General features: G+C 38.7%; 4 protein-coding genes across 4 annotated transcripts; 2 read left to right on the top strand and 2 right to left on the bottom strand.

Moving 5' to 3' along the window:
• The first annotated feature begins 866 nt into the window (after window positions 1-866).
• Window positions 867-3,968, top strand: LOC103980401 (tryptophan aminotransferase-related protein 4). Its single transcript, XM_009396800.3, has 5 exons — window positions 867-1,250; window positions 2,453-2,750; window positions 2,843-3,132; window positions 3,199-3,485; window positions 3,564-3,968. Exons 1-5 carry the CDS (start codon window positions 961-963, stop codon window positions 3,770-3,772), a joined length of 1,374 nt encoding a protein of 457 aa, XP_009395075.2. The 5' UTR covers window positions 867-960; the 3' UTR covers window positions 3,773-3,968.
• Window positions 3,969-7,504: 3,536 nt separating this feature from the next.
• Window positions 7,505-15,177, top strand: LOC103980402 (katanin p60 ATPase-containing subunit A1). The gene is made up of 7 exons (XM_009396801.3): window positions 7,505-7,703; window positions 9,626-10,085; window positions 11,051-11,248; window positions 13,193-13,437; window positions 13,675-13,833; window positions 13,998-14,085; window positions 14,543-15,177. Exons 1-7 carry the CDS (start codon window positions 7,585-7,587, stop codon window positions 14,822-14,824), a joined length of 1,551 nt encoding a protein of 516 aa, XP_009395076.1. The 5' UTR covers window positions 7,505-7,584; the 3' UTR covers window positions 14,825-15,177.
• A 286-nt stretch (window positions 15,178-15,463) lies between these two features.
• On the bottom strand, window positions 15,464-16,889 carry LOC135608867 (probable 2-oxoglutarate-dependent dioxygenase AOP1). Its single transcript, XM_065101916.1, has 3 exons — window positions 16,499-16,889; window positions 16,040-16,376; window positions 15,464-15,931 (listed from the first exon to the last, which is right to left on the bottom strand). Exons 1-3 carry the CDS (start codon window positions 16,861-16,863, stop codon window positions 15,653-15,655), a joined length of 981 nt encoding a protein of 326 aa, XP_064957988.1. The 5' UTR covers window positions 16,864-16,889; the 3' UTR covers window positions 15,464-15,652.
• Window positions 16,890-18,291: 1,402 nt separating this feature from the next.
• LOC135609361 (uncharacterized) lies at window positions 18,292-23,441 on the bottom strand. Its single transcript, XM_065102541.1, has 7 exons — window positions 23,285-23,441; window positions 23,018-23,196; window positions 21,073-21,158; window positions 20,130-20,276; window positions 19,519-19,642; window positions 18,666-18,952; window positions 18,292-18,574 (listed from the first exon to the last, which is right to left on the bottom strand). The coding sequence occupies exons 1-7, from the start codon at window positions 23,416-23,418 to the stop codon at window positions 18,482-18,484; spliced, it is 1,050 nt and encodes a 349-aa protein (XP_064958613.1). The 5' UTR covers window positions 23,419-23,441; the 3' UTR covers window positions 18,292-18,481.
• Between the last annotated feature and the right edge of the window lie 935 nt (window positions 23,442-24,376).

The following is a 24,376-nucleotide window of genomic DNA, read 5'->3' as shown; positions in this document are numbered from 1 at the left end:
AAGTAGTAGCCAAAAATAAAGACGCTATTAAGGAATTCTGACAATGAGCAACACTTTTCCACAAAAATCTTTAGTATCTATTCGCCCGAGATTTTTAGTTCACAATTTTCTTTAGCATCTGTTCCTCGAGTGGACTTCTTGCTTGATTAACAAGCAACACCGAATCCTTCCTCATGTTTCATCAAACACAAAGCATCAGAAGGTAGCGACTACAGCAGACTTTGACTTCATTTGCTGTTCAACTCGTGAGCAGCACATGAATTCCTTTGTCGGTGAGGGCCGAAGAGAGACTGTTTCATATGTTTTTTCTGATTGCGATTGATAATGCTGTAAATGTAGTCTTGATCATATAATAAATGATCGAATTTATGTTGATATGATGGGAGAAACTCTTCTTATTATATTATATTCTCGTCTATAAATAAATAAGATCTTTTATGAACTAATGACGATGATCCAATAAATATATAATAATTAAATATATGAATATCTAAATATGCTAGTAGTGTAAATACATGACATAATTGAAATATTATATATCTTCTCTCCGAAGATAAAATGAGAAGAGAAGACGAATCTAGTTCTCATCGTAGATCGTTATTATAGATTAACATCGATAGATCAGAGAAAAGATTTTCTAAATAATATCAAAATATGTAATATTTAGATATATTATTATTTAATTTTAGATTTTAATATTAATTTTTTTTATTTTTAATAATAATATATCTTTATGCTACCACTTACGATTAAAGGGTTTGATTTGCTGGGGTGTAACCATATTTCTCCTCGAGCAATCAAGAAACTACAGTGGTCCACATTAATTGGCGACCGATCAACCTATCGCCTCTATGTAGATTAGACATATCAAGAAGACCATGTGCCCGACTTCCTATTATCTTTCGTCGAGGGGAAAGAGAGAGTCATACGGAAGAGCCAAGAGAAGGGAAGCCTGCAGGGATGAAGCTCCTGCTCGTTCTCTTCTCTTCCCTCTTCCTAAACGCCTACTTCTACTTCTGCCTCTTCCTCCACCACCACCACCACCACCAGCGGCCGCCGTCTCTCGGGTGGACCGGTTCGGCAGCCACGGAGGCCGAGGCGGTCGCCGCCATCAACTGCTCCGGCCACGGCCGCGCCTTCCTGGATGGCGTACTGGCCGGCGGCGGACTCCCCGTCTGCGAATGCAACAAGTGCTACTACGGCAGCGACTGCTCCCAGCTGCTGCACGACTGCCCTGCCGACGTCGACAGGTAAACCATCTCTCCGTGGCTGATCCAATAAATATCTATGTCGGTCCCACGCTCTCTTTATGGCCTGGAGATTATGGTCACTGCGTAGTAGTATCGCTGGAGAGACAAAGTTAAGGCTCTTTTTAATGGCATGTGGATTATGGTGACTGCGCCGCTTATGTTTCACTCCACACAACAATAATTCGAACACTAGAGAGATAAAGTTTAAAGTGGAGAAGATTCAGTGCCTTGTCCGATCGAGTGAGAAACGAAGAGAGAGAAATCTGTAGGTTTCTATCGGATTTGAGTCGTTTCATGACTCGTCGCTTGTTCATCAGTGAATTAAGGTTTAGGTGCAGTATGATGTTAGTAATTCTTATACTATGTGGCTGCTAAATGGATTACTCTCTAGTGTTCTTGGGATGTTATCAAGTTTGAGTAGTGATTAATCTAACCTGGATTATGGGGCCTCACTCTTCTTTAGATTCGCATCACACTCTGATGTGTGGTGCGGATTCTTTGCATCCCGGGTCATAAGGCCCTGGTATATGATCGAGCGAAGCCATGTACAGTAAGGTGTGCTTTAAAGATTTTATTTTTAATTATATGTTCAAATGATATATATATATATATATAATAAAATTATTATTTTATATTTATTTCTATCGAGTACAATGTCCATTTTCTTGACTCCGCTATGTCGGAATAATTGTCCTTTGCTTTGGAATACTTGGCTGTCAAGCAATCAAGTGTAAGTGTCGTGCAAGCGATGCCAACGTGACCAAAAACTTTTCTCGAGGAAAGAAAAGGACACGTGGGAATTCTTCCATTGGTGACGTTAGACATCCGATAAGTACTTCGATTGGATTATCCGTTATTATATTGGATGTATACCGTTGTTAGTTTGTGATAGTGGTGTGATCATCATCGAGGTGATTGATTATTCTGTCCAATATGTTGGTAAATATCTGAAGCAATGGCTCTCATGTTCTAATATCTCATGAGGACCTAAATTTAGAAGAGATGTCGTCGACTATGTTCCTCCAACGATTAAATTAAATTAGTGGATGAAATGATACAAAGAATTTAACCTTTTATTATATGCATAGAATTGTCTGCAGCAGAACAAGAAAATCCAACTCATATCTTGATGAATTCTTTTTCTCAATGAGTTTTACTTGGTCATGAGGCGATCGGTAATTGATCTGTGTCTTCCTTTTCAGCGGGGATCCGATGTTCTTGGAAGCATACTGGCAGCAGCAAGCTGCGAGCAGCGCGGTGGTGATCTCAGGGTGGCATCGCATGAGTTACTCCACCGACGGCAAAGACTACATCTCCATCGAGCTCGAGAAGCACATCCGCATCCTCCATAAGGTGGTGGGCAACGCCGTCACCGACGGCAAGTTCATCGTCTTCGGATCGGGATCGGCCCAGCTCATCAACGCTCTGGTCTACGCGCTCTCTCCGAGCAACGCCTCCTCCTCCCCCGCCAGCGTCGTCGCTTCGGTTCCCTACTACCCGGTCAGTATACATTTCCATCTGTTGATGCGGGCTGATTGCTCGGAACCCTTCTCTTACTTCTCGACGATCGATGTCATGGCTTTCGTTGTCAGTTCTACAAGAAGCAGACCAACCTGTTCGAAACGAGAGCGTATGGATGGAGAGGGACGACGTCTAGCTGGGCGAACGCATCGGTCTCGTCGGCGACGAACTTTATCGAATTCGTCACTTCGCCAAACAATCCCGATGGGCTGTTCAAGCAGCCAGTTCTCGGGAGCTCAGCCGTCATCTTCGATTACGCCTACTACTGGCCTCATTACTCGCCAATTCTGGACCCGGCAGATGAAGACGTGATGCTCTTCACCAACTCCAAGATCTCCGGCCATGCCGGAAGTAGGTTTGGGTACGCACGTCCCTTCTCTTATCAGCAACGCCAAGACGCTTGCTGAACTCCAAATCTTGAACGCAGGTGGGCGGTGATCAAGGACGAGGGAGTCTTCGAGAGGACCGCAAATTACTTGTCGTTGAACACCATGGGCGTCTCTCGCGACACCCACCTGAGAGTCCTGAAGCTGATCAAGGTCATGATAGCGGAGAAGGGAGGAAAAGGTGACATCTTCGAGTTCGGTTACAGGACGCTGAAGGCGAGGTGGAGCAAGCTGAATGAGCTCGTCTCCTCCTCGAGCCGCTTCTCGCTTCAGCAACACTCTGCTCGCTACTGCAACTACTTCAGAACGATCCGAGACCCTTCTCCAGGCAATGCCCCCTCTCGAGCGAACGAGGAAGAAGATCACAGTATCCTCGAAGTTCACTAACATTGGATCTGTTATGCAGCTTATGCTTGGTTGAAGTGCGAGTGGAAGGAAGAGGACGACTGCCATGAAGCGCTCAGGAAGGGGAGCATCATCTCACGCTCCGGCGCACTGTTCGAAGCAGATAGCCGCTACACGCGCCTCAGCCTCATCAAGACGCAAGACGACTTCGATCTGCTCCTGAAACGGATGCAGCCTCTCGTCTCCCACGAGGAGATGGCCTCCTCGTGAGCCATCGTTTGATTTCTAGGTGGCATCATTGACGACGTGTTGACAACACAAGATCGTGATGCGTGCAAGAATAATTCTCCGAACATGTGAATAAAGACTCGGTAATTGCACGAGCTCATTCTCGTGTGTGTATCGGTCCTTTGTTTTTGTTGTTCAAGAAAGACTTATTAAGTTTTATTGACGTGAATTATATTTATATACTTTAGAGAATTTTTTTTTTATCAAGATCAATTAATTAAGAGAGATTTTATTAATTAATTATAAAAATCTTATTTTCTATCATGCTCCCACAAGATTAAGTTATTGTCAAGATGATCTTGGATCGATACAATAAAAATATTTTATGGGCCAGAAGCTTCGTGAGAGATTTTGCTAGTTGACAAATGATATGTCGGACAACATGTGATCAATGCTTTGTAATAATTATCTAAATTGAGTTAGTTTAGATATGGTATTACGATTAAATAATGCTAACTCAATTAGAGCCAATTGAGCTTGAATCAGGGTTGAATTGGACATGTTTGGCCCATTCAGTGTCTTGAAACAAGGTCTAATGTTGATACTACCCAGACACAGTTTTTAAGACTATGTCAGATGGTGATACCGTCAGACTAGCGGTGGTACCACCCACTGTCAAGGTGTCAAGTGGTAGTACCGTCAGACTAAGCGGTAGTATCTCCCAATGTCAGACTGGCAGACAGTGGTACCACCCAGTATTGGCGACGTACCACCAGTACCCTGAAAAACTAAGAATTTGAATTTTGGTTCCAAGTTTTGAAGTCATTTGGGGTCTATAAATACCCCACAAATTCCTGCTTGGAATACACATGAAAATAGAGCAAAAACTCTGTGATTCCAAAGTTGTAAACTCTTTTAAGTTTAGAGTCCCTCCTTAAGCGCTTAGTGATAGTCCTAAGGGAGGTGTGTGAGGGAACACATATAAAAGAGGGGTGTAAAGGTTCTCTCGTAAACCTGTGAAAAGAAGAAAGAGTGTAAGGGTAGTTGATATTCACCTATTAGAAAGGAAGTCGATAGTGGAAGCCGGTAGTCTCGAGTGAAGAGGAATCGAGAATAAACGTAAGTCACGATGACCAAACCACTATAAATCTTGTGTACTCCGGTTTGCATTTACTTTAAGCATTTCATTTTCATTACAAACTGATTTCTTACTTTCACTACACTTTTGTACACTTTCAAGTTAAACTTATCTTTCTGATCAATTTTCATCGAACGAGAATTTTCGAACCAACGTTTTTACGTAAGCATTAATTCACCCCCCCCCCCACCCAGTGTCGTCATGGTCTTAACAGAATTATGGAGTATAATATCATATTCTTCACACATGGCTTTGCACCATTGTAGAGATTTTTGAGCTTGAGTGATGGTGTCGAGTTCAATGGGCTCAGGTGGAGAGTTTGTGATAATATGAAGGTCAATGACTTGATGTAGTGTGAAAATGTTACTTTTGGAGTATGATGTCATGAGATGTCCAAGTGCGATAAAATTATTAGGTTTTATGGTAGGTATAAGTATCGATAGAGAGTCACTAACATGTACCTAGTTAGGTTGAGGCACTTCAATGACACTAGGTCCTTTGAGGGTAGTGCTTCATCAATAGGGTGAACTTACGAAGAAGTAAGTGGAGAAGTAGTGGTGAGAGTGAGGAGCAGAGTGCGTATCCTAATGGGAAGGACTGAATGGTGTTATGAGAGATTTGTTTGACAGGGTCTGAGATATACTCCAGTGATGTATGATTGTTGGAATGGCTTGCATGACTAGAGACCCATGATTTTGGAAGGGAAAAGTAGACTCCACAAAAATGATATGGTATGATATAAAAACTTTTTGAATTTGGAGATCATGACATCGGAAAGAATTATGTTCAATATAGTACCTTATGAAGATGTAAGGCTTGGATCTTGATGTTATCTTAGGTGAAGCATAGGGGCGTAGCCATGGATAACATAAATAACCAAATATTTTGAGTTTTTGAAAGTTTAAGATTTTGTGAAATAGTTTTTCAAATTGTAATTGATATTGTAGAACTAGAGTGAGTATGTAATTAATAAGGCAGACTCCATTATGAAAGGTTGCTGACCAAAAGGTTGATGGTATGGAGGTTTGGTATAGAAGGGTGGGATCAGTTTTAACTATATATCGATATTTGCGTTCGGTAGAGCCAACTAGTTGAGGAATATATGGGAGTGACTTGAGATGTTGTATGGGAGTGACTTGAGATGTTGTATACCACAGATGAGAGACAGAATGTTAGGACTTGATATTCACCTCCGCCATCAAAGTAAACTATTTTAATTGTAGATTGGAAGTAGTTCTCGACTAACTTTTTAAAGTGTGTAAAGATTGTGAAAACTTTAGATTTATGATTGAGAGGATATAATATATGTACTTAGTAAAATAATTAATAACATAAAATCTAAAATTATTAAAAGAAGTAGTTAGGGAAATACCCAAAACATCGGTGTAAATAATTTCAAATTGTTTAGAATATGGAAGATATTCTAAAAGGTAGTCTATGACTTCTATTGCTAAGACAAACATCATAATGAGTTATGATACTATTTGTTTTGAAAGTTTGGAAGAGAATAATGAAAAAATAGTTTTTGTTAAATAGAAGACGAGGAATGACAAAGACGACGATGTCACACATCAGTTAGAGCTACAACTAAAGAGTGAACAGTGAGATATATGATTTATGAAGCTGAGGATCACGCGTAAATATTATCATTCTATAGTTCTTGTGAGAACGATGGGGAGCAACACGACGTAGACGTCGATGGGCTCGTGGCGACAAGTGATCACGAGAGCAAAGATAACCATGAAGAAGGGGGTGGCCGCACCGACATATTAGATGATTGGTGTTCATCGAGAGCGGGCGCTCAGTTTTGCTTGCGAAGAGAGCTCTCGAGCTCGCACGAGCGGTTGTATAGTATAGCGATCTTCGTTTTGCTGCATTAGTATGATGCTAAATTCTTGGTTTAACAGTTTTAGACAACACATCTGTCTCGAATTTTTTGGAAGTTGGCGAGTTTAGGATCAATGATTCAGCAAGAGATTTAAATAAAACCAATAATGATGATAACAACAACGTCGTGTCTTAAATACCTTTGCTTGTATGGTGGATGGGTTTCATATCTAATCTAGAACGACAAACACAGAGGATTGTTCCAACAATTATAACTACAAAATTGATGATAGATTGTGTAACACCAATCATCCACTCAAGTTTATAATTGTATATCTATCAACAATTATAACGCAAAATTGTATATCTATCAACAATGAAGGACAGTTTTATTTTGTATATATATATATATATATATATATATATATATATATATATATATATATATATATATATATATATATATATATATATATATATGTATATATGTATAAGATCAAAGGGAGTAAAGTGGTACGTTATTTTTTTAATAGACTTATAGTGTTTTTGTGGAGGTATCAAAAATATTATAATTGACATAGATCCTTCCTATTTGGTTGTATAGGTTCTTAAATATAAATAAAAAAAAGGAATAGTTTAGGAGTATTATTTTTTTAAAAAAAATAAGATTATAAATACTAATTTTTTATTATTTTTATCATAACAAAATTTTGTGATAATAAAAAGAAGAAAAAAAAAGAAAAGATTCATTTTTTTGGGGGCTCGAGACTCTTAACCATATCCATTTATTTATTATCCCAAACTTCATTTTAAACAGGCGAGAGTACGAATGAAAGACTCTCTTCTCTTCTCCTTCTTTCCCCAGCCCTAAGGAAGGTAGATCTCGACGATGGCCGGAACCCTAGCGGGGCTCCAAGATCACCTCAAGCTCGCGCGGGAGTACGCTCTTGAGGGCCTCTATGACACCTCCATCATCTTCTTCGATGGTGCCATCGCCCAGATCAACAAGTAAGCAGCTTCTCCTCCTCCCGCCTTCCGATTTCTGCCCTGTCAAGCGCGATCCGAGGACTTGATGTTGAATCTTGCCCTTCCCATCGCAATGTATTTCTCTCACCGTTCGTAAACTTTTAATTTCAGAAAGTTGCCCAATCTCCATCTTGAATTGAACCTGTTCAAGTTAGGTTTGTTGGTTCTACGTTGTCTTTTACTCGTTTAATGAATGCGTGACCATCGAACATCTTAGGTTTGTCTGATTGTCCCTAGTTTGATGAGGATCATGGTCAGATTGATCATCCCATTTCTAGATCATTAAATAATAAAAAGCAATCGTATTATCATTAAACCTATTAGCAGTGAGTTCTATGATTCACCGAAATGAGACAAAAACAACTTTTATGTGTAAAATCAAATTAATTTTGAGACTTCTAAACTTCAATTTTTGGTTTAACCATAATTGGTTTATGAGGCAAAGTCCACATATTCAATTGCTTGAATGAATTACTTCCATAGACATAAGGTCCCAAGTTTTTGAGTTAGCTATATAGATCTTTTTCAACATTAATCTATATCGAGGGCAGTATCAATACTTCACTAGTCAAACTGAGGGTAATCGAATCATTTAATTGTTCCTTAGGTCTTCCTCTAACTCACCCCTCATGGCCAATTTAATTGGCACATCAATCATAACTAGTCATCTATTGATCTTCTTCGGTCATGTCTATTCCATCATAAACCATATTTCACAATTTATCCTCGATTACAATTACTCCCAACTGTTCATGAATGTTAATATTTCTTGTTTTTATAAAATGTTTTCTGGTAACTCGCCATGGCCATCTCAGCATTCTTATATCAATGAAACTAATATTTTGTTTATGTTTTTCCTATTTTCTAAACATTATTATCCATAAAGCGTAGTTGTGTTTACATGCTTAATATTTTTTTCAAAAAAATACTATTCAAGTTAACAATATATTTATAAATATTTTTAACAGATATGATTTAACAAATATAAATTTAACAGATTTGATTTTTTTTATTCTTACTAAAACATGTAATTTGTGTTTATAAACTATCTTTTGCTTCGACTTACTCGAAGCCACTGATTATGTTCCTGAAGCTTAGGTGGACCTCAATTACCATCTCAGTCCACAAAATAGTGTTCCGTGCATTTATAGGCCTTCTTTTCACCCTTTTCAACAGTATGTTTCTTGCTTATTAATGAGGTTCGGCATAAATAATATAGTGGCATACCATTTTGATTTTAACTAAATTCTTCTATGCTCTGTCACTTTGGGATGAAACTATTGGAAGAAAACTGGTCACACATTTGGGTCGCAACTGATCACTAATTTATGTCAAGCTTGGCATGTGATTCTTTGACAGTTTCAAGCCTGCATGGAAACTGTAAGCCTCACAAAATGTTTTCACAATGAAAACATTTTGGAGAATTATGTGGGATCTTTATATAAGGGCGGCTGTGATTGAGCTTCCAGTTTAGAATTAGGAAAATATTAATTATTCTATGATCTCTCACGTTGGGATGAAACTATCGGAAGAAGACCGGTCGCACATTTAGGTCACAACTGATCACTAATTTACGTCAAGCTTGGCATGTCATTCTTTGACAGTTTCAAGCCTTCATGGAAACTGTAAGCCTCACAAAATGTTTTCACGATGAAACATTTTGGAGAATGGGGGATTTTTATAGAAGGGAGGCTGTGATTGAGCTTCCAGTTTAGAATTAGGAAAGTACATTGTCTGTCCTTGTGCTTTATTCTTATTACTGGATGGAGGTCATTATCATCACTATCACCAAAAATATCAAGTCAGCTATACTGGTTCCCTCCTTTAGAATGAATAAGATATTAGTTTTTGAAACTTTTGATGCCTACCTTCCAATATACAGTCTTCCTAATCTTTGCTTACAGGCATCTGAGCACTCTGGATGACACTGAAATTCGTGCAAAATGGATGAATTGTAAGAAGGCTATTTCCGAGGAGGTTGGCATTGTCAAACAATTGGATGCTGAATTAAGGGCTTTCAAGGAAATTCCAGGGACCAGGAGGTCCTCTTCACCCCCGATATCTGTTAAATCCTCCTTTGTTTTCCAACCACTGGATGAGTACCCAGCTTCTTCAGGTGCCTCGGATGATCCAGATGTTTGGAGACCACCAAGCCGAGACACACAGAACAGAAGGCCCACAAGGACCACCCAAACTGGCATGAGGAAGTCCTCTCAAGATGGTACTTGGGCACGTGGTTCTTCCAGGGCAGGAACTGTTGGGCGTGGTGCTAAGGCCAGCTCGGGTAAAAGTAGTTCAACTGCCAGATCATCAGCTGCCAGTGGAAAGAAAGGAAAATCCAGCTCTAGCAAGCCAGATGCACAGGTATGAGTAAATAGGTTGTACCTCTTATCTTATATTCATGATAGCTTCTAATTGGTAGCGTCCTTGTCCTGAAAATGCTTCTTAGAAATCACAAAATTCTTGATGATTTACATGTTCAATAAAAGTGAAATATGTCATTCATCTTACATAAGATAATGTTTTCCTTCTGGTTTGTCATTCTTAGGAACCCATCCAAATTTCTTTGATAAGAAATAAATGTCATTTTCAAATCAACCTGATTGTATGTCCATTTATCTCTCTATTCTGTGTGCATTTCACAAGCATCTATTTTTGGATCTTAGAAGTTCCAGATTTAAAAATTAGCTTTATACTTCCTGCCAGCAAAATGATAGCCTTCTATAGGGTTTTTTGTGATGGGACACTGGGATAATAGCAGCTAGTAGAAAATGCATATGCATGCCATAGCAAAATTAGGGACTCAATATATTGCTTATTTTTTATTTCTGCATGTACTTGATAGTGTGACATTGACTTAAACCTAAGTATTCTAAATCATTATCCTCATTTAGTGTGCCATTGTAACAGTCTTTAGTAACGTATGTGAACAAACAGATGAAATTCTTGCTCATTTTGAGTATTGAGATATGTATATCTCTTGGGTATTGCTAGACCATTAGACTGAGAAGCCATAATGTATTGCATGGACGATAACAGTTTAACTAAGCTAGCAAGTTAAAACATAATTCATTTTAATTTTATTCAACCGCTTTGGCTAAGAAATTTTCATTAAAATGTAAGAAAAGTCAAGTTCTATCTCGTGTTTATGTTTTAGTTGAGTGCCTGTTAGCTTTTGAAAACACCCACAATTTGTTTTTTTTTTCTGTTTTCATAAGTTGTCAATTATTTTACTAGACTACAAATGCATGAGAAATCATTGCTGTGGTTCTGTGACTTGTGTTAGGCTTGTCTTATTTTTTGTCATTGATTACCTTAAATCATTACAGAATGGTGATGCAGAAGAAGCAAAGCCAAAAAAGGGACAGTATGAAGGACCTGATGCAGACTTGGCTGCAATGCTTGAAAGGGATGTCTTGGAGACTAGTCCTGGTGTGAGATGGGATGATGTTGCAGGACTCAGCGAAGCCAAAAGACTCCTAGAGGAAGCTGTAGTTCTTCCTCTATGGATGCCCGAGTATTTTCAGGTACTTCTAACCAATACTAACTATAAGAGTGTTTGATCTAAAATTTCCTCCTATCCTTTATCCTAAGGAAGTTGTTATGGTGGGAAGCATATTTATGCTACTTAAATATTTAATAACTGGCTAATGCTACCTATGAAATATTTATGCATAATCCAGTTTGGTATATGTGCTCTTTTCGCGATGATGTTTTCACCTATAAATTCGTATCATTCTGCTAACTAATTCATTTATGAAGTATATAGCTTGTGGTTAATTTCAATCATTGTTCCACAGAATAAAAAGAACCAAAAGCATCATCATAGAGGTCATAAGTCATGAGGATTGTTCATAAAGCTATTCTTTAGCTGTTGCCCTTGCCTTGTTACTAGAGTAATGAATGTCTGTTTGATTCTTGGAAAGGGTGACTTACCTCACATTTTGAGATGTTATTGCTCATGATTTTGGCTACTCTTGACCAATACTGTTCAAATTTGACCTCCCAAATTATCCATCTTACAGACCTTCCAGCAAAAATGCTTTTTTGGAACTATCAAGTTTCATGTGTCGTATTCAACTGTGTTTTACAAAATTGTTACACAATAGAAAGTGGATCTTGCATGGTTGACACCATGAGAAACAAACAATTAGCTTCAGTTTGGTTAATATTCTGGACTTTTGCTTGCTTTATGTTCAACCTTCCAGATTCAACATTCTTTTAAAAGAAGAAAAGTCCCTCCTAGCTTCAACAAAAATATTGATCAGTTGTGACCTTACAAAGCTTCCATCTCTGACAAACCTCCCAGCAAATGCTTCTCTGGAGCTGCTGAGTTCCATTGGTCCTGTTTAATTTTGCAATTTACAGAAGTGTTACATATTGGAAAGTGGATTATGCAAGATTTTGATGCCATGAGAAACAAACCACTGCCTTAAGTTCAGTTTATTTTCTGGAGCTCTGTTTTATATTCAACATTCTTTTCACAAAAAAAAAAGAAAAAAAGAACTAGCTTTGACACAGATATCTGATAGAGATCACTTCCAAGTTCCTTATTCTAACTCCTATAATTTCCCTAGGGGCCAATATATTTTTAAAAAACATGCTTTTCTATAGGTGACATGTCTGACTTGGACAACCTTCCTGCTTGTCTATGCCCTGATATGCCCAAATAATGATATCTAAGAGGGAATATTTCTTTGAGTCCCTGTGCTAACATTGTGCTTGAAACCAACTATCAAGTGTATTTTCTGGAATGTGTATACTTCCATTCGGGAGCCATGATAAGTTTGGGTGTGTTTGGCATTTTTTTTTTTTGTACTTCTAAAGATAGAAACATACAAGTTTTTGTTTGTGTTTTCCTTTCTTTTAAGAAGTTTGTTGATCACCATTTTCCCTTCCAGTTGTCCATCCAATTTTCTCGTTTCATCTTGTTCGATAACAGTAGTTGGTCCGAAGAACACTATTTTTCGAACCTTCTTTTCTGTTGTGGAGGTCTAAGAATGGATGCTTTTGTTCTTGTAAAGTTCATAACATAAATCTTTACTTGAAAAAACATGAGACCAAAAAATAAAAAATAAAAGAGAACAAGAACATTAGTTGTTATGGTGAATCCTTTAGTAAAGAGTCAGGTTTGAGATCTGTATTCTGTACTCGCAAATTGACAATTGAGCTGATTGGTTCCAAAATATTGGCAACTCTGTGAAGTGGGGATGGCCAAGAAAAGCTGGAAGGCCAGCTGGTTCATGTGTACAGCATCATAGCTTATCTTACAGTAGCCTCATAAAACTGCGATAGTCCCAACTCTTTGTGACATCAGCGATCATAGTGTTCAAAGTGTTCCATGGCATTTGAAGTTTTGATGTGTAGTTCATTAACATCACAGTTCAGTAATATGTTGTGTAGTGCTGCTGAATTATGCTATTAAGAGAATGCCATGTGCAAGGTTATCCAAATTGTCCTGTCATCTCTAGGGGATTCGACGGCCTTGGAAAGGTGTCCTTATGTTTGGTCCACCCGGTACCGGAAAGACACTTTTGGCAAAGGCTGTAGCTACAGAATGCGGTACAACATTCTTCAATGTTTCTTCTGCTACACTGGCTTCAAAATGGCGTGGAGAGAGTGAGAGGATGGTGCGTTGCCTGTTTGATCTTGCAAGAGCCTACGCTCCAAGTACAATTTTTATCGATGAAATTGATTCTCTGTGCAATTCTCGGGGGTATGTATGCCTCATCTGTGCAATTCTCTGTGCTATTATGTTAAACTTGACATTAGTTTGTTATTAATTTTGATAATAACATGCTGATGAAAGAGAGAGATTGATACATATTCTTGCTTTGTTTTACATTTTGAAGTTCTCTGCTGTGACAAATGGTCTAATGATAACATTTTGGGTTCAATCTTAATTTTTTAAATGCAATAGAGGCATGCCAATTTTAAACTCATTGTTTTCCAGGGCTTCAGGTGAGCATGAGTCATCTAGAAGAGTGAAGTCTGAACTCCTAGTTCAAATTGATGGTGTCAACAATAGCTCTACTGGTGAAGATGGTCAAAAGAAAATAGTGATGGTTTTGGCGGCTACCAATTTCCCCTGGGACATAGATGAGGCACTTAGGTGAGGCATACTTGCATATTCCTGAAGATTTTGTTCTGTAGCTCTCATTTGATAATCTGCATACTGTTTCTACCATCTTATTTATCTTGCTGAATATATAGCCGCCCTTGACAAACTACCTTCTACCTTCCCTTCCTGATCTTTCTTTCGTTGGACTAATGCAGGAGGCGGCTGGAAAAGAGGATTTATATACCTCTTCCTAATTTTGAAAGTCGAAAGGAGCTTATAAAGATCAATTTAAGAACTGTTGAGGTATGGTTATCTGGAATGTTCATAATTTCTCGTCTCATTGCCTATTATGAGTCTATGTACACACCATTTATATTACTCATTTAGGGACTATATTATCCTAGTTAGAATTTAAGAATATGAGCTCGTGTGGTCTGGTTGGTCTCACTTTCTCTGTCCATGATAGTTGGCATGTGCCAAACTGTGCCAGCAATGCTGAGACATAGTTAGGTGACGAGCAAGCAATGACATGCTAGTTGACTTTGCCTTTAGTTTACTATTTTCTTTCCCTTATCATTGAGGGATGATAGCAATTGTCTGAATGCTTCCACTACTGAAGGAAAAATTAAGAGTCCAATTTAGGGTGTTCAAAGAAACTGAAGTTATTGAGTCTGATGACTTAATATAGACTGAAATCATGCTTGATTCTAGTTAGTTATGCTTGTTTTTCACCTTTATTTCTCTTTAACTACTACCATAGGTAGCTCCAGATGTAGACATCGATGAAGTGGCCCGTCGAACAGAAGGTTACAGTGGAGATGATCTCACGAACGTTTGTCGTGATGCTTCATTGAATGGTATGAGGCGCAAAATTGCTGGCAAGACAAGGGATGAGATCAAGAACATGGCAAAAGAAGAGATCTCAAAGGACCCTGTGGCTATGTGTGACTTCGAAGAAGCTCTGACAAAAGTCCAGAGGAGTGTTTCTAGTGCTGATATAGAACGCCACGAGAAGTGGTTTTCGGAGTTTGGGTCGGCCTAGAGGTATCGAAATGGTCGAGTTAATATCGATCATTCTTTCTCATTGGCACCACTATGTTTCCTTGTAAACAAATATACTTCCACTCATCAGCTGTGCAACTACAGAGAAAAAAAAAAAAAAAAAGAATTGTCGTTCTTTGGCTGTTCTAGTGGTTGTGTGCTTGGGGTATATAAATTGTCAGCTGATCTGTTTAACGGCTGCTACGTCTAAGCTTCCTCAAGTTGTTGTAGAAATACCAGACTTGTGTTGGAAATCTTTAGTTGTGTCGTGGTGGTGGTTTGATGTTGTACTATTCATAACAAGTACAATGTTGTGTTTCAATTATATTATTGTTAAAATACTTTTTTTTCTCAGTGAAGACGGTCACAAAGTCGAGACTTTTCTTTTGGAAAGCATTGCTCTTATCATAATTTCAAATCTCATGTGTGATATAATACATGGCACTGAAATTTGTTTCTTCTTCAGAAAAATGTGCTATCAAAACATCTTATTATCTGTTTAAAGTTTCGGGAAATCAGATGGTGTGCTTGAATCTTGCTCTGATGCAATTCAAAATAATTGCTGATAACTCATATGGCTGTTACTTCATATATTGCCTTTAAATGTTTTTGACCTAAAAGATTAAAAAGAAAACGTAGATATTGGTTTTGAAACACATTAGATCACTGCCCACTAACAGGCTTTCTGAGATCCAGAAAACATATTTCTCCTCCCTACAGCAACAGGACTCCCCCAATTTACATCTAAGACGGACATGGAAACCAATACGTATAGTATAATACTAATACTTTCAGCAGCCAAATCGCAAGCAAGTTTATGCACCCTTCGTCATGCTTCATCTTCTTTGGTGATGTCCTCCTCCCTGCGATAAGCGCTCAGTCTGCACTTCTTTAGCTTTCTGCCCTCCGCAGAGGCGCAGAAGTGCAAGAAGTCGCCGTACTCGAAAGGTCGGAAGAGAGAGGGACGGTCACCGTCCACGAGCTCCGCTGGGGCTTGGATCGTTTGCTCGCTCATAGGCCTCGAAAACAGGATGGCGGAGTATCTCGCTACTGTGCCGTCCATGGCGACGCCGTGCATGGGGGCGTACACCCTCCCGTTACTCCATGCCTACTCCAACGTAATTAATATACGTGCGTTGATGAAGAAGAAGAATGTTTTAAGCTTAAATACGACAACTTGTATTATCAAAACAGGTCAAGGAATCATCGACCGTACGTGGAAAGCCTCTCCTGCGATGACGAAGAAGGAAGCGACCGATCTGGGCGCGGCCAGGTGCCACTCCCCGTCCATGGCCTCCACCTGCAGCCCGTCCACCTCGTTCAACTGGCACACGATCGACAGCATGTTCGTGTCCCGGTGCGCCATGTGAGCTAGCTTCCTCTTCTCCTCCTCCCACTCGCCGGCCGCCCCGTACTCCGTGAACCGCAGCAGGTAGTACGTCGACTGCATCTGCTCCTCCGCGTACTTCGCCACGCCCAGGCTCTCCAACACCATCCTCCTCACCATCTCCTCCAACTCCGCCACTTGCTCGGTGAACGAGCGCGCCTTCTCGCTACCCAACACGTCGGAGATCGCATCGCTCAGCAGGAGACATCGATCGATGAAGGAAGAAGAAGAAGAAGAAGAAGAAGAAGAAGAAGAAGAAGAAGAAGAAGAAGAAGAAGAAGACGGTACCAGAAATTGGGGTTTGATCCGCTGGGCCACATGAGGCTGGCGAAGTTGGGGATGGCGTGGGGAAGGGTAGCGTCCCTGATGGCGAGGCTCTCGTACGCGAGGCCTGGAAACTGGCCGAGGTAGCCGCCGTAGGGCGCATCGGAGGTATTCCTGAGCTTGGTCTGAAGAGGGAGGGACAAGAGATCCTTGGCGATCCCCAGGAGGGAAAGGCGGAGCTCGGAGGCGACCCGGTTGTACACGGCCTCGAAGCAGCCGTGGAATTCGAGAGCCGGCATCACCTGCTCCTGAACGGCGTCCCAGGCCGGCGTTCCCGCGCAAGCCATGCTGACACCGGAGAAGTCGATCATAGGGAGATGCCGTCGCATGACTGTCTCTCTTCTCTCTCTCTCTCTCTCTCTCCTGCTACTAATTCCATCGAGATATACCGAACCCGACTACGGTAGGGTGTTATCGGGTTGGATTTTGTATAGAATTCGGATCCAATAAGTTTATTTGTATTAATAGCGATTCGTGCTTGGCATTTCGAGTATTAGATTTGTTATCGAGTACGGATCCGGAAATCAAACCCAACCTGTTTGAGATAAGAAGACTCCGGCTTATTATTTCGGGTTATCGGGCCTCATCAACACGCAAATAATTCGATCTATTTGTATTTGATTGAAAGTGGATAGAGCACCAATCTATTTGGATTCGATTGAAAGTGGAAGGAGCACCAAATTTTGCGAGCATAGTTGGATGAAACCCTTTTTTGACTTGTGGTACAGTGTGATTTGACACACGCTATGTTGGATTCGAAGGCGGAAAAAAAAACACTTAAAATTCCCTCTTCCTCTTAATCTCTCATATTGCTAAGGGGACTGTCCATTGCTGGGGTGGGTATATTTCTCTCTCTAGCCTTTCCTACATATACCTATTTCGCTCTGGATTTCTCTATCACAACCAACATGAGGGCAGTTTTGATCAACTCTAACATAACAAGCAAAATCCAGAAAGATATTATAGTTAGTGTAATATATAAAGATGACAAAAAAAAAAATTAATTTCTTGATGTCATTAGTACTATCTTGAATATGAATTTAAGTTATGATAATATAAGGTGTTATTCTCAAAGTTAGTCATAAAACTAGAGGACGTTCTATCTAACCTACTAAGAAGATTCCGAGTTGCAAGCAAATCAATATGACTTAAAAATATCGAGAAGCTGTTTTAGAACCATTATTTTCAGATATCATATAAACATTTGTAGAAGATTGATGGTGGGAATTCTCAATTAGATTCTTCTCAAACTCTAATTGAATATAAGGTCTCAAGTATAGTGTGTTGGAATAGTAATATTAACATATATTTGACTTATCAAATCTAAATGCAAGTAAAAAATTTAGACTAACATTACTTCTTCTTTTTTTTAATAATAATTATGAGGAGAGAGTAAAAGAGTTGAGGAAAAAGTCCCTCTATCTGTCCCTGTAAAGTCTCCAAACAGTAAAAAGGAGAATTGAGGTTTTTCTCTTTTTTAAGTTTCAACAATCCCCCATAAAAAACTCAAGTTTCCTTCAAATAAATAAAATAAAATTATTAAAAAAAAGATTATTAAGAATCTGAATCAGAAGATGAGACACGGTGAAAATATGATTACTTAGTAAACTAGGGGGTGATGGATCCAAACGCCAGGAGAATGCAGAGCTTCCATTATGGCTCGAAGACAGAGACCATAAACCACTAAAAACCGTGAGTCACATGACCAATTCGTTCGTACCATCCTGTCACAAGTTCAGATATACATGTGTGCAATATAAGGAAACCTACACTCGGATATGCGCACAACCAAACATCATCATGTACACCACATGCACGCCCATAAAAGTTGAAGAGAGAGAGAGAGAGAGAGAGAGAGAGAGAGAGAAGTTTTCCAGTGTTAACAGCACATTTCACACCCTTGTTCTTCTTATTGGAGCACAAGTGGAATCACAGTAATGGTGCTACCTACAGGAGCTTTAGCACTCTCAACCGTTCTTCATGCTCGGGATCCATTTTTGGTGGCGCATAACACCCGTGAAGGTCCTCTACCACATATTCCTGGATCAGGATGGGATGGATTCAAATAAAGAAATGAAACACCGAATTGATTATTACACCATCAAAATTAACAGCAGAGCAGTATTCTTGCCTTGGTGAGCTCCCTCTTGGTGAGGATGTGATAATGCCTCTGCCAAATCGTTTGGATGGCCATGGTAGCTGCCAGGAAGCCGTAGGCGATGCCTAGGATAGCAAATACAATGACAAAGATGACCACCAATGCAAAGCAAGCCTCCATGGAAGCAGGGAAGCAATCCAGTATTCCCCAGCCATAGCAGCAGTTTCGACAACCAGTCATGCAGGGACCATTGCTGTTGAAGGATGAGCAGTGCAGTATAAGCCCAAAAAACCCAAGAAGCACAAAGAATGCCAAGACACCTGCAAGATCCAAAAGCATGTCATTAAAATTAACATGATGAATAAAAAAATAAACATTTGCGAAATAAGCATTAGTAACAGCATCTCAGGGATGCATCCTACTATCTGTCAATGGACACTCTACAAAATAGTTGAAATCAATTCAGCACACTTGGACGGCAAACCATTATTTAACAGAATGATCAGAAAGGTATAACTAGATACATCAAAGATCAAATACTTGAGAATACATGATGCGATTATGTGTCTACACTATAAATGAGAGACTTTGGCTACAACCTGACACTCCCAAGTGTTCCAAAATGCAAAGTACCTTTCCGTGATATCTCTAAATTTGCCCCTTGCAAGATGGAAGATCCATTTGTTGCAACTTAAAGCAGCCCCCACATGATCAGGGGCATGATACCAAGGTCAGATCAAAAGCTTTTAAATCTATCACACAATTTCAACTTTAAAGATCTAAGTGCAAACCCTTCATGAACAAGAACAATTTCATGCTGCCTAACATTCCAAAACATATCTTGCAGGAACTGCTAATTGCTAAGACCAAACCATGTTAAAATCACCTATGCAGTAATAGAAGGGTATTGGATGCTTCGACAGTATGCGGTCCCAACCATCGCTGAAGGAATTCCTGAAGCTCCCATTTTTGTCTAGGAAATAGGAAAAACCACCAATAGTAGCAATGACCTGTAGATTGACAAGAGGATTAATCACAGGATTGTCACCCTAGAAAACTGATCAATAGATACCTAGACCAAGACTCACACAGAGCAGTCATTTAGCTATCCATGACCGAGAGATGATTAAAGCACCAAAGTCCATACTCCTTGAATGTCACTATATCATGTTAGATGAGTGATAAAGTTTTACATGCAATCCTCTAGGATTAAGGTGAAACATATCAACAAAAACCTAAATTTATTAACTATCAAAAACCCAAGAAACAACCATTACATAACTGTAATCTGTTCCCGTATTTATTGAAAAAAAATATAGCATAAGATATGGCATGCCAAAACTTCTATGAAGGACAAAAAGGACAAAATGGATCTGAAGCATATTATAAAAGAAGGTTTAGTCAAAATTTTCAGCCATTTAAAGGAAAGCAAAAATAGAAACGTGAATTCTTGAGACCAACAGGGATGACATATATGCATAAAAAATTTTCCCTTACAGTTTGTACAGCAAGGAAGACAAGGAGAACATCTCTAGCTACGAAAATCCGGAACTTTATTTTGCGCCATGAATAGTCCTCAAGAAATTCCACTCGCAGATGGAACCGAGCCTTACATGTTGTGCAGTGTGAAAAGGCAAATCCTTCCTGTAAACAACAAATAAAAAAATCAACAACGTATCCTCTAAATTGAAAAAGAAAATAGTTTAATGTTTCTTTCTCTATATGGCAAGATTAATCTGCGAATGAGTAATATAGAGTGACTGCAAACTATAAGGAATTTGTATGATTCTCCAGGATGATAATGATAAAAATAAATCTCAAAAAAATAAAAAACTTAATTCGACTTCTAAGGCTTCAAAATCATAATAGGACTGGACTATCTCAGTTCTTGAATGCAAATAAAACCAACTTCAAATAACCTTGTCCCTATGAACAGACAGTACATGCATTCAGAACTCAAACTTCTCCGAGAAACTGCTATGCTGCTGGTAGTTTTGTTATCATCAAATATATTTACCCATTGTCACAATGCTTTGAAATTTTTCAACAACCAGATTGATTGTATAATTTTCAGTTGCTACATCTAAATATCAGAATTCTTCCCGTGAACATATTCCTTAAATAATTTGCTGATATACTTTTCGTGTTTGCTTTCCATATGCCAAGCATATGCCAAGTGAAACTTGGCAAGACTCACAATGTACCAGACCTTTGGTTCAGCTAATGGGCTGCCGCAATCTGTTTCACTAAACTGAAACCCACAAAAACAATTTAACCAAGTTTGTTTAAGCTATCTCAATACTTACAGTAGCTAATCTGGTGTGATGTCACATTTATTTGCCTGTTGTTTTTAAATAACAACCAAGTATAAAAATGATATGGCATGCCATTGATAAACAAAATTATTAAATGTGATAATAGCATAAGGAATAAAGTTTGCCTTCACTGAACGCCAATGATCAAGACATGACCGGTGGACAAACTGCTGAGTGCCTTTGCACATGCATGGAGATATCAACTCATCACCTACAATAAAACAACAATAAAGGTAATCCTTTGCTGATGAATACAAATTTCCAATTTACAAAGGTCTGTCAACCAGCAGGGCAATCATTTAACAAGCAGATGAAACATGCTTATGGCAAAAATGGCACATGCTTATCACAAAACCAAATAACAGCCCAGAATATGCTATATGCACAAACTTTTAGGTTTGAGCTTATTTAGGTTCATTTATAATTATAAAACATACTTATGTTATTAAAATGTGTACATAAACTTAATGAAGACTTAGGTTTGAGTCAACAGACGAAGCCTTAGGTTTGAATTTACAAGATAACGGACAGAATGTCAGCACATTAAGTTATATTTCTAACATACTATTCGTTGCTAGTTAGAGTGGCAATCTCCCAATTACAAATGTCCTTGATTCTGTCTGTTTGACAATCTAATCATCATCATAATCTAACCAACTTCTGAAAGTACTACAACTTAGCTGTTAGTTACAATCATAATCTAATCATCATCATAATCTCATTTCGTCTTCGCATTTAGTTACAATCACAAGTCTAAGTCAGATAATACCTACAAAGGTAGCAACAAAACATAGCTGTTAGCCATTGTGTAAATTGTAAATTTACAGGAAATTGTAAATTTTGTCAAGGGAATCTCGCCTGATCCCTGGTTTTTTAGGACCCTTTTTCAGGACATATTTCCTCTTATTCTAAAGCTCAGAGTCGTGAACATTAGTCACATTCCTAGGGCCAGTTTTTTTTCTTTTTTTCTAGGGCCAGTAATTTTGTTACCCAGTCACTGGCAAATTTTGATCAGTCCCAGGGTTCCCAATTTTTGTCCACTGTGGCTGATTGCCCTGCTTATTGCGATGTTACCCATTCATTGGCAACTATGTGTGGAAACACATAGTTGTTAGCCAAGCCCGTCATATATTTTCATCTAACTCACAATCACAAGTCTAATTCAGATAAAACTTACACCAGGTAACAGCACCATGTAGTTGCTATCTAAGGCCAGCATACAGCCTTCTCTCCATTGAGTCATAATCAAGAACATAAAATCAATCCCACTAACAACTGCATTTCTTAGAAGTTATTATAAACTCATGTAACATGATTAATATAATCCTACTGATAGTCATCTCAGCTGCAAACAGAGGCTATTTTTAGAACTTGACAGCAGTATCAAGGTCTCGGCCTGTTCGTGAGTCCATCATAAAAATTCTCCATGTCAATTTTTCTGTAAAACTGAGCCCACAAATATGGGGCAGGTTAAAAAGTATAACTTGTGGATCCAAATGATCAGATAGGTCATTGGATAGAGTGTTTTTCACAATTAAATTATTAGGTTATAGGTACCATGAAGAAATTAAAAAGGCCCAACATTAACATGACATCCGAGCATGAATTTAACGTACAATAAACCATTTCTGCTCTCTCAGCATTTCATTTCTTATATCACATCGAATGATAGCATGGAGAATCTTTAAGAATAACTCAGTTGTGCTATGTTACTCTTAGCTGAGCATGGGTTCCATTCTTGTTTGGAACTCCTATAGTTAAGTTACCACAGTAGTTATACTGTGATGAGTCATAAGAATGGTAACATTTTTTAACATGAAATTCCATGAAAAGGAAAAGAGATGAAAGGTATAATTCACTTGATGGCCTTAATTTACATTTGGAAAACCCTGAGGATTTTGTTTATCTCCATGGACTAACCATAATTAGTTTGAAAGCTTGTAGATGCATCTCTCGATAACAGAACAATATCACACTAAATGTAGCATGAATTTACAAGAAAGGAAAGATTGACGAGAAAGCTCCGCAAACAAAACGGCAAGAAAAGTTCAATCGCTAAGATGAGATCACCTGGGAAGGTATCGCTCTCAAGGCAGATGCGGCAGCACGCAGATGAATTAGCATCCGCCTCGTCGTCCTTGATCTCGTCCAAACCATCCGGCGACGGAGAAGATTCGGTCTGTCTCCAGATAAGGGGATCGGAATCGTTAGGGTTCTTCTCTTCGTCCAGATCCATCTGCAACTCAGCCCTAAAAAAGAAATAGCAAGTATCATCATCAAATTGCACTAAAAATCACCATAAATTCCGTAAAGCGAGGGTCTTCCGGGTCATCGCACCTCCGGGAGGAGCAACAAACAGACGAGCAACAGGAGCAGAACCTCAAGCGACCTTGGAATCGGCCGTAGGATGATAAGAAGAAATCACCGGGCGAGGTCGACGGGTTCCAAGTCGTCCTCAGGAAAAAGGTCATTCAACGCACGTGTCATTCACGTGCCTTCGGATCGAGTTGCAGTAGCACGGCCCACGGGATGAGTTCGGCGTGGCCGCGCGTCGTTAACGTGTCTCACGTATTCATCTTCAACGACTCATTGATTACGGACGTATTTAAACCTCTAAATTTTTATTTATCGTAAATATCTCGAATTATTTAACGGTTTGAAACTCAATTATCAATGGTTTTATGTTTTCATTTGATGTTGTGATCACCTTTGAGAGTCCGAACTGAGGAGAGTTTAGGTTTTGATGTGGTGCTAAACCTTTAATTATTTTTTACATGCAAAGTTTGATCTAAGTTCGGAGCTCTCCACTATATTGTTTTGTCAACCAATTTCATACTTGAGATGGATAGGGGAGGAGTAAAAAGAAAACATCTAACCTTAAAGGTATGTCTATATTCATCTTTTATAGTTATAAAAATATTTTATATAATATAAAATATTTGTAAATTTTTTTTTTTTTTTTGCTGTCGTAGTGTATTTGTTAGTTGACTCTAGTATTTTTGACCATTTTTTATAATGTGGAAGCCTGAAACTTCAAAAATAAATATCACATTATAAAAAGCCTCAAGTATGTTGGGACAGTAGATCAAATCCTATAAACCTCATATTGATTTAAACATCGGAGGAATCTCGTTGGATATATCATTATTATAATTATTTTTTTTGCATAATATGTTGTCGAACTTACTTATCTCCAAACAAACATTAAGTTTATGATAAATTCATACTCGAGTGTTAATTATAAACTCTCTCTATTCGTAAATAATGAAGGCTATAAACATGATCGATTTGGTGTTGAGCTCAAATTATCATTTTGATGTAATGATCGATATTGAGAGCGACTCCTTATATGATCATTACGATATTTAAGTCAATACGTAGAGATGAACATTGAAGAAGTAGAAAGAATACTAAAAAAATATTTTAAAA

Source organism: Musa acuminata, chromosome BXJ2-4 (assembly GCF_036884655.1).
Source record: "Musa acuminata AAA Group cultivar baxijiao chromosome BXJ2-4, Cavendish_Baxijiao_AAA, whole genome shotgun sequence".
NCBI classification, from domain to species: Eukaryota; Viridiplantae; Streptophyta; class Magnoliopsida; order Zingiberales; family Musaceae; genus Musa; species Musa acuminata.
Note: the sequence above shows the minus strand (reverse complement) of the source record. Positions and strands in the feature narration are given on the sequence as shown.

What these genes read in the sequence shown, in the direction of transcription:
- LOC135608867 (XM_065101916.1), bottom strand. Translation starts at nt 16,863, where the DNA reads ATGCGACGGCATCTCCCTATGATCGACTTCTCCGGTGTCAGCATGGCT. An exon ending in GGATCAAACCCCAATTTCTG is followed by an intron (nt 16,377 to 16,498) that starts GTACCGTCTTCT and finishes CGTGTTGGGTAG; the next exon opens with CGAGAAGGCGCGCTCGTTCA. An exon ending in TCGCAGGAGAGGCTTTCCAC is followed by an intron (nt 15,932 to 16,039) that starts GTACGGTCGATG and finishes ACGTTGGAGTAG; the next exon opens with GCATGGAGTAACGGGAGGGT.
- LOC135609361 (XM_065102541.1), bottom strand. Translation starts at nt 23,418, where the DNA reads ATGACCTTTTTCCTGAGGACGACTTGGAACCCGTCGACCTCGCCCGGT. An exon ending in ATCATTGGCGTTCAGTGAAG is followed by an intron (nt 20,277 to 21,072) that starts GCAAACTTTATT and finishes TGTTGTTTACAG; the next exon opens with GAAGGATTTGCCTTTTCACA. An exon ending in ACCCTTCTATTACTGCATAG is followed by an intron (nt 18,953 to 19,518) that starts GTGATTTTAACA and finishes TGGATCTTGCAG; the next exon opens with GTGTCTTGGCATTCTTTGTG.
- LOC103980402 (XM_009396801.3), top strand. Translation starts at nt 7,585, where the DNA reads ATGGCCGGAACCCTAGCGGGGCTCCAAGATCACCTCAAGCTCGCGCGG. An exon ending in GCCATCGCCCAGATCAACAA is followed by an intron (nt 7,704 to 9,625) that starts GTAAGCAGCTTC and finishes CTTTGCTTACAG; the next exon opens with GCATCTGAGCACTCTGGATG. An exon ending in CTAGCAAGCCAGATGCACAG is followed by an intron (nt 10,086 to 11,050) that starts GTATGAGTAAAT and finishes AAATCATTACAG; the next exon opens with AATGGTGATGCAGAAGAAGC.
- LOC103980401 (XM_009396800.3), top strand. Translation starts at nt 961, where the DNA reads ATGAAGCTCCTGCTCGTTCTCTTCTCTTCCCTCTTCCTAAACGCCTAC. An exon ending in TGCCCTGCCGACGTCGACAG is followed by an intron (nt 1,251 to 2,452) that starts GTAAACCATCTC and finishes CTTCCTTTTCAG; the next exon opens with CGGGGATCCGATGTTCTTGG. An exon ending in GATCCGAGACCCTTCTCCAG is followed by an intron (nt 3,486 to 3,563) that starts GCAATGCCCCCT and finishes TCTGTTATGCAG; the next exon opens with CTTATGCTTGGTTGAAGTGC.